Here is an 8,677-nt window from a genome sequence, read left to right as displayed (position 1 = left end):
AAGGGGGGAGAGAGAGAGAGAATGGGAGAGAGAGAGGGAGAGAGAGAGGGAGAGAGAGAGAAAGAAAGAAGGGGGAGAGAGGGGTGGGAGAGAGTAGGGGGGAGGAGAGAGAGATTCATTAGCTACAAGACAGAACCAGAACTATGAGTAGGAGCACAGCTGTCAATCTTCCACTGAACCAGGGTTAAAAGTGCACCTTCTCAACACACACACAAACAGACACACGCACACACACACAGACACACATTCTGGAGGGAATTCCTGCTGACATGTGACCACGAGGAACATTCTTTCAGCTGGCATTCTTTTCTTTAACTCAGAGAGGAAAAGGGGAGAGAGAGATCTTACTAGATATCTGCCATTCTTTTCTTTAACTCAGAGAGGAAAAGGGGAGAGAGAGATCTTACTAGATATCTGCCATTCTTTTCTTTAACTCAGAGAGGAAAAGGGGAGAGAGAGATCTTACTAGATAGGCTTAATTACAGAATAATAATACTTAATCAAACACCTTCTAAAACAAACACACAGCCACTGTGGTTTAGCCATCACAGAGTATGTGGTCTGACCAACCAGTTAGTAAAGATACTGTATCACAGTCGTCTGAGACAGTGTGGTCTGACCAACCAGTTAGTAAAGATACTGTTTCACAGTCGTCTCAGACAGTGTGGTCTGACCAACCAGTTAGTAAAGTTACTGTTTCACAGTCGTCTGAGACAGTGTGGTCTGACCAACCAGTTAGTAAAGATACTGTTTCACAGTCGTCTGAGACAGTGTGGTCTGACCAACCAGTTAGTAAAGATACTGTGTTTCACAGTCGTCTGAGACAGTGTGGTCTGACCAACCAGTTAGTAAAGTTACTGTGTTTCACAGTCGTCTGAGACAGTGTGGTCTGACCAACCAGTTAGTAAAGATACTGTTTCACAGTCGTCTCAGACAGTGTGGTCTGACCAACCAGTTAGTAAAGATACTGTTTCACAGTCGTCTGAGACAGTGTGGTCTGACCAACCAGTTAGTAAAGATACTGTGTTTCACAGTCGTCTGAGACAGTGTGGTCTGACCAACCAGTTAGTAAAGTTACTGTGTTTCACAGTCGTCTGAGACAGTGTGGTCTGACCAACCAGTTAGTAAAGATACTGTGTTTCACAGTCGTCTGAGACAGTGTGGTCTGACCAACCAGTTAGTAAAGATACTGTTTCACAGTCGTCTGAGACAGTGTGGTCTGACCAACCAGTTAGTAAAGATACTGTGTTTCACAGTCGTCTGAGACAGTGTGGTCTGACCAACCAGTTAGTAAAGATACTGTGTTTCACAGTCGTCTGAGACAGTGTGGTCTGACCAACCAGTTAGTAAAGATACTGTTTCACAGTCGTCTGAGACAGTGTGGTCTGACCAACCAGTTAGTAAAGATACTGTGTTTCACAGTCGTCTGAGACAGTGTGGTCTGACCAACCAGTTAGTAAAGATACTGTTTCACAGTCGTCTGAGACAGTGTGGTCTGACCAACCAGTTAGTAAAGTTACTGTTTCACAGTCGTCTGAGACAGTGTGGTCTGACCAACCAGTTAGTAAAGATACTGTGTATCACAGTCGTCTGAGACAGTGTGGTCTGACCAACCAGTTAGTAAAGATACTGTTTCACAGTCGTCTGAGACAGTGTGGTCTGACCAACCAGTTAGTAAAGATACTGTGTTACACAGTCGTCTGAGACAGTGTGGTCTGACCAACCAGTTAGTAAAGTTACTGTTTCACAGTCGTCTGAGACAGTGTGGTCTGACCAACCAGTTAGTAAAGATACTGGTGTTTCACAGTCGTCTCAGACAGTGTGGTCTGACCAACCAGTTAGTAAAGTTACTGTGTTTCACAGTCGTCTCAGACAGTGTGGTATCATGTCCAACCAGGAAGGTCCTTCACAGGACACGTGTGTGTGGCCTCTATACTAGAGGTCCACCGATTATGATTTTTCAACGCCGATACGATTATTGGTGGACCAAAAAAAGCCAATACCGATTAATTGGACGAGTTTTATATATATATTTGTAATAATGACAATTACAACTATACTGAATGAACACTTTTATTTTAACTTAATATAATACATCAATAAAATCAATTTAGTCTCAAATAAATAATGAAACATGTTCAATTTGGTTTAAATAATGCAAAAACAAAGTGTTAGAGAAGAAAGTAAAAGTGCAATATGTGCCATGTAAAAAAGCTAACGTTTCAGTTCCTTGATCAGAACATGAGAACATATGAAAGCTGGTGGTTCCTTTTAACATGAGTCTTCAATATTCCCAGGTAAGAAGTGCCAGCCTAATCTCGGGAGTTGATAGGGTTGAAGTCATAAACAGCGCAATGCTTGAAGCACAGAGAAGAGCTGCTGGCAAACGCAAGAAAGTGCTGTTTGAATGAATGCTTACGAGCCTGCTGCTGCCTACCATCGCTCAGTCAGACTGCTCTATCAAATATCAAATCATAGACTTAATTATAATATAATAACACACAGAAATACGAACCTTAGGTCATCAATATGGTCAAATCCGGAAACTATCATTTCAAAAACAAAACGTTTAATCTTTCAGTGAAATACGGAACCGTTCCGTATTTTATCTAACGGGTGGCAACCCTAAGTCTAAATATTGCTGTTACATTGCACAACCTTCAATGTTATGTCATAATTATGTACAATTCTGGAAAATTAATTACGGTCTTTGTTAGGAAGAAATGGTCTTCACACAGTTCACAACGAGCCAGGCAGCCCAAACTGCTGCATATACCCTGACTCTGCTTGCACAGAACGCAAGAGAAGTGACACAATTTCCCTAGTTAAAATAAATTCATGTTAACAGGCAATATTAACTAAATATGCAGGTTTAAAAATATATACTTGTGTATTGATTTTAAAGAAAGACATTGATGTTTATGATTAGGTACACATTGCTGCAAAGACAGTGCTTTTTTCGAATGCGCTTGTTAAATCATCACCCGTTTGGCGAGGTAGGCTGTGATTCGATGATAAATTAACAGGCACCGCATCGATTATATGCAACGCAGGACAAGCTAGATAAACTAGTAATATCATCAACCATGTGTAGTTAACTAGTCAAGATTGATTGTTTTTTATAGTATCTACTAAATGACTCACTACTGTAGTGGCTCTGGATCAGAGTCTGCTAAATGACTTACTACTGTAGTGGCTCTGGATCAGAGAGTCTGTTAAATGACTCACTACTGTAGTGGCTCTGGGTCAGAGCGTCTGTTAAATGACTCACTACTGTAGTGGCTCTGGATAAGAGAGTCTGCTAAATGACTCACTACTGTAGTGGCTCTGGATCAGAGAGTCTGCTAAATGACTCACTACTGTAGTGGCTCTGGATCAGAGAGTCTGCTAAATGTGAGTGAGTCATTTAGCAGACACTCTTATCCAGAGCCGCTACAGTAGTGAGTAATTTAGAAGCACAGAAACAACCACACACTCCTGGCCTCCAGGAAGCAGATTGGCCACCCTGTACGTCTACATGTTTAGTGTGTAGACAGACCATTTTTAAGGCTGCCCCTTTGAAAACACCTACCTAGCCTTTACAGGCCCAATCTATACTCTACAGAGGAGAGGAGGAGATGAGAGAGAAGTGAGGCTGGAGACCTGTGACATCTGCCTCAACTCAGAAGAGAGAGGGAGGAGAAAAAGGAGGCGAGGAGTAGGAATAGAGAGGAGTGAGGAGAAAACCAAACAGGCCGGAGCTCCTGCATTACCAGAGTATGGGGACAGAGCGAGTTTCCCAAAGGCCGGAGCTCCTTCATTTTCAGAGTATGGGGACAGAGCGAGCTTCCCAAAGGCCGGAGCTCCTGCATTACCAGAGTATGGGGACAGAGCGAGTTTCCCAAAGGCCGGAGCTCCTTCATTACCAGAGTATGGGGACAGAGCGAGTTTCCCAAAGGCTGGAGCTCCTGCATTACCAGAGTATGGGGACAGAGCGAGTTTCCCAAAGGCCGGAGCTCCTTCATTACCAGAGTATGGGGACAGAGCGAGCTTCCCAAAGGCTGGAGCTCCTTCATTACCAGAGTATGGGGACAGAGCGAGCTTCCCAAAGGCCGGAGCTCCTTCATTACCAGAGTATGGGGACAGAGCGAGTTTCCCAAAGGCTGGAGCGTCGGCCTTCTCACCCGCTCCAATTTCGCTCAGTGCACTTCACGAGCTCAGGGCTTGCCTGGCCCAGCATGCATCTGTAGTCTACTTGTGTGCTGCTATAGTCCCTAAGCTTTAGCTACTGACATGGAGTTCACTAAATATTTTCATATAGAAACTGATAACACACACAGGTGCAAAATCAAGGTGCCTTACAAAGATGAGGAGGACCAAGAGAGGGAGTGCGGTGATGTCGTGTCCAAAACCAACTGGTAGGTCCAGGTAGTCACTCAAATAGATGGGTGTTGGTTAAATGGTGATTTTAATGAATGGAGCCAATTTGGAGCGGCAGTTTTTTCTTTTTTGTGAGCGTGGAGCGTTTTCCCACGCGGAGCGGTCGAAAGGCCGCGGAGTGCCGGAGCAGTGCTTGTCTGTGAGCGATGAGCTCAACTTTGCTCACATACTCTGCTTCTTACATAATCTATACGAGAGAAACCAGAGGGACGAGAGAGCATGGAAAATAAGTGAAGAAAAATGGAGCATAAATAAACTGACCAGGATGATACACCAGCCTGTATGGCCTATACTGTCACCACTGACCATAATACACCAGCCTGTATACCCTATACTGTCACCACTGACCATAATACACCAGCCTGTATACCCTATACTGTCACCACTGACCAGGATGATACACCAGCCTGTATAGCCTATACTGTCACCACTGACCAGGATGATACACCAGCCTGTATAGCCTATACTGTCACCACTGACCAGGATGATACACCAGCCTGTATAGCCTATACTGTCACCACTGACCAGGATGATACACCAGCCTGTATAGCCTATACTGTCACCACTGACCAGGATGATACACCAGCCTGTATGGCCTATACTGTCACCACTGCCCATGATACACCAGCCTGTATGGCCTATACTGTCACCACTGACCATAATACACCAGCCTGTATGGCCTATACTGTCACCACTGACCAGGATAATACACCAGCCTGTATAGCCTATACTGTCACCACTGACCATAATACACCAGCCTGTATAGCCTATACTGTCACCACTGACCAGGATGATACACCAGCCTGTATAGCCTATACTGTCACCACTGACCAGGATGATACACCAGCCTGTATGGCCTATACTGTCACCACTGACCAGGATGATACACCAGCCTGTATAGCCTATACTGTCACCACTGACCAGGATGATACACCAGCCTGTATAGCCTATACTGTCACCACTGACTATGATACACCAGCCTGTACAGCCTATACTGTCACCACTGACCAGGATGATACACCAGCCTGTATAGCCTATACTGTCACCACTGACTATGATACACCAGCCTGTATAGCCTATACTGTCACCACTGACCAGGATGATACACCAGCCTGTATAGCCTATACTGTCACCACTGACTATGATACACCAGCCTGTACAGCCTATACTGTCACCACTGACCAGGATGATACACCAGCCTGTATAGCCTATACTGTCACCACTGACTATGATACACCAGCCTGTATAGCCTATACTGTCACCACTGACCAGGATGATACACCAGCCTGTATAGCCTATACTGTCACCACTGACTATGATACACCAGCCTGTATAGCCTATACTGTCACCACCGACCAGGATGATACACCAGCCTGTATAGCCTATACTGTCACCACTGACTATGATACACCAGCCTGTACAGCCTATACTGTCACCACTGACTATGATACACCAGCCTGTATAGCCTATACTGTCACCACTGACCAGGATGATACACCAGCCTGTATAGCCTATACTGTCACCACTGACCAGGATGATACTACAGCCACACACACCACCATAACACACCCATGAATGAGTAATACACAGTTAGTCTTTAATATGGGGGATTCACTGAGTGGATGAAGGCTCCAACAACCATACAATAGGTATCCTTAGGTCTTTGGAGCCTAGCTATATTGGTGTGTGTGTGTGTGTGTGTGTGTGGACAGCTGCTCTCTCGTGTGGTATTATCAGAGAATTGATTGCATCCCTCCTCTCACAATGAACAGGACAAAAACCCAGGAGGGACGAGAGGAGAGGGAGAGAATGTCTGTCTGTGTCTGTCTGTCTGTCTGTGTCTGTCTGTCTGTCTGTGTGTCTGTCTGTGTGTCTGTCTGTGTCTGTCTGTGTGGTGATACTGGCAGAACAGGAGCACATATGTAGGCGATACATCACACTACTATAAAAGGAGCCAATTCATCAATACAGCAATAACAATGTATTTATTAATATTGTAATAAGACGGTAATAGATGTGTAATTCTATAGTTTAGTCCATTTGTTTGTAATGGTGAGATCTATAGGCCTGTCAGTAATAAACCACTCCATAGAAAATAAACACTATGTAAATAGTTCATTCTAGTTGTATTGGTTAGACCTGTAAATCCTATAACTAACCTAAAGTAAATAACAGATTAACAATGTTAATGTCAGTGGTTCATTCTATAGTTCAGTAATGGGTTTACGGGCCTATAAGTAACGTAATAAATCCATCACAGATTAACACATATAACGCAAATGTTTCAGTGAAGCCGCTTGCCGGGCTGCGACACGTAAAACAGACACCACCGGGGTCAGCAGCATCATCCAGCGGGCTATTTACAGCCACTGGGGGGTCAAGCCGTGTGAAATTCGATCCGAGTTTCCATCACGGACAAGCAAACTCACACCAACCGCTGACTAAAAACACCTCCAGCCCCCCACCATACTGGCGACCGAATCCACCTGACACACCGCCACCACCAGACCCCAAAACGTCCATCTCCATTTCAAATGCGGGGCCATCCCCCTCTCCAGTCGCGGTAAGATCCTTTGTCATTATTCCATGTTAATGACGTGACGACCGATCAATCAAGGCGGCCTCAGCAAACTCATTCCAGTTAATTAGTCCGCCGGGCGGTCGTCAACGTTAACAGTATTTATATAAAGGAGGAGGGGAGGAGGAGAGAGTAACAACAGAGAGAGAGATGGAGGGAATAAAAACAGAATAACAACAGAGAGAGACAGAAGGAAAACAGAGTGAAAGCATACTGCTAATAAAAATGTAATCGCCTAGTGTAGATTTTAAAACGCGGCGAAAGGCGGCAGGTGCAAATTACACGGTCTCGAGTGTGGAGCTCAATGCTACGTCACGGCGCAGTAAAGTACAGCAAATAAAGCGAGGTCAGTCTGCGCACACAGACTGGTGCCATAACGACATGAGAGACTATTAATTAACCAGCCTGAATTAATGACCGCTGCTGTAACCGACCAGCGCGCTGGGAGTGGTGTGTAGCCTGTGTGAGTGTCAAAGAGACGATGTGAAATCAGTTGTTATTATGGCCAGTCACCATGCAGGCTCCTCTCCCCTGGATCCATGTCCTCCATCATGTTCCCTCCTTCTTACTATTCACCAAGCAAAAAGGTGCCCCTATTATATGATCTTGGGTCAGTTTTATCTTTACATCACATCATACATAAGCTCAGGTCTAATATGTCGTCTAATGATCCTGGATCATATAAGAGTGGTAACATCAACCTGGATCCCCTGTCTACATGGATCTCTCCCCTGTGCCCCAGCCCTCCTCTCCCCACCCCGGCCCTCTCCCTCGCTCCTCGGGGAAGGTGTTACCTGGCCTGGGCCTCGTCGAGACTCTCGTCCGTGATGGCCATGATCTGCTGGAGGATATCCCCGATGTCTTGCTGCGGCTGGCCGAGGGAGTGCTGCTTCCTCCCGGCGTCATGGTCCCCCACGTCGACCTGAGACAGTCCGGACAGCCCGACGAGACCCGACATCATGCGGGCCTGGTCCTCCATGCCTTTCAGAAAAATCTCGCCGTTTTTGCGACAAAACTAGGGAGGGAAAAGGTGACCGTTGTCCGATGAAGAGAGGAAGATGAGAAGATAGTATATTTTTTTCCCCAGAGGTAGCCCAGGCTAGTTGCCTTTTACAGTTTAATGTCCCTGACTCGAAACACCGAGTGTTTCAAAGTAGCCAATAAACAAAGGAAGACATCAAACTAAACTATTCAAAGTAGCCAATAAACAAAGAAATCAAACTAACTACAAAATACCATTGCTCGTTCAAATGACCAATAGCAACAAGCAAGTTGTAAACATGCAATTGTCTAAGTAAAACTCTGGATAAGAGCGTCTGCTAAATGACTTAAATGTAAATGTAAAACAAAAAAGCAAGTAAACGGTCGATCTGGGCCTACACAGTATTTGTAAACAAATAAACACTCTTTTCTTTGGCATAACCCGGCCTAGATTTATTTTTCATTCCGAGTCGAACACGGGTGCAGGGTTCTAACAGTAGTTCCACGGTTGAGGCAGATAGAAGGAGCCACAGGGGGGAAAATAAAGCCTGGAAAGGTAGAGCTGCCTTTAAAATGGTCAGCTAGGCGAACGACAAAGAGGGGGAGGGAGAACGAACCGAGCTGCCGCTGCGAGGGAGAAAAATGGCAACAATTAGCAGACTAGCTTGTCACAAATGTTACTCCTGCATTCGACAAATT

General features: G+C 45.2%; 1 protein-coding gene across 2 annotated transcripts in view; it reads right to left on the bottom strand.

The window, feature by feature from the left end:
* LOC139568316 (pre-B-cell leukemia transcription factor 1-like) overlaps positions 1–8,299 on the bottom strand; it is a 32,684-nt gene extending 24,385 nt beyond the window's left edge. The window contains exon 1 of one of the 2 annotated variants that reach the window (XM_071390074.1): positions 7,792–8,299. In XM_071390074.1, the coding sequence (XP_071246175.1) occupies positions 7,792–7,976 (185 nt within the window). In that variant the 5' untranslated portion in view covers positions 7,977–8,299. The remainder of the gene's footprint in view (positions 1–7,791) is intronic. The other variant, XM_071390073.1, reaches the window with a different exon arrangement.
* Positions 8,300–8,677: the final 378 nt, after the last annotated feature.

Source organism: Salvelinus alpinus, chromosome 2 (assembly GCF_045679555.1).
Source record: "Salvelinus alpinus chromosome 2, SLU_Salpinus.1, whole genome shotgun sequence".
Taxonomy (NCBI): domain Eukaryota; kingdom Metazoa; phylum Chordata; class Actinopteri; order Salmoniformes; family Salmonidae; genus Salvelinus; species Salvelinus alpinus.
Note: the sequence above shows the minus strand (reverse complement) of the source record. Positions and strands in the feature narration are given on the sequence as shown.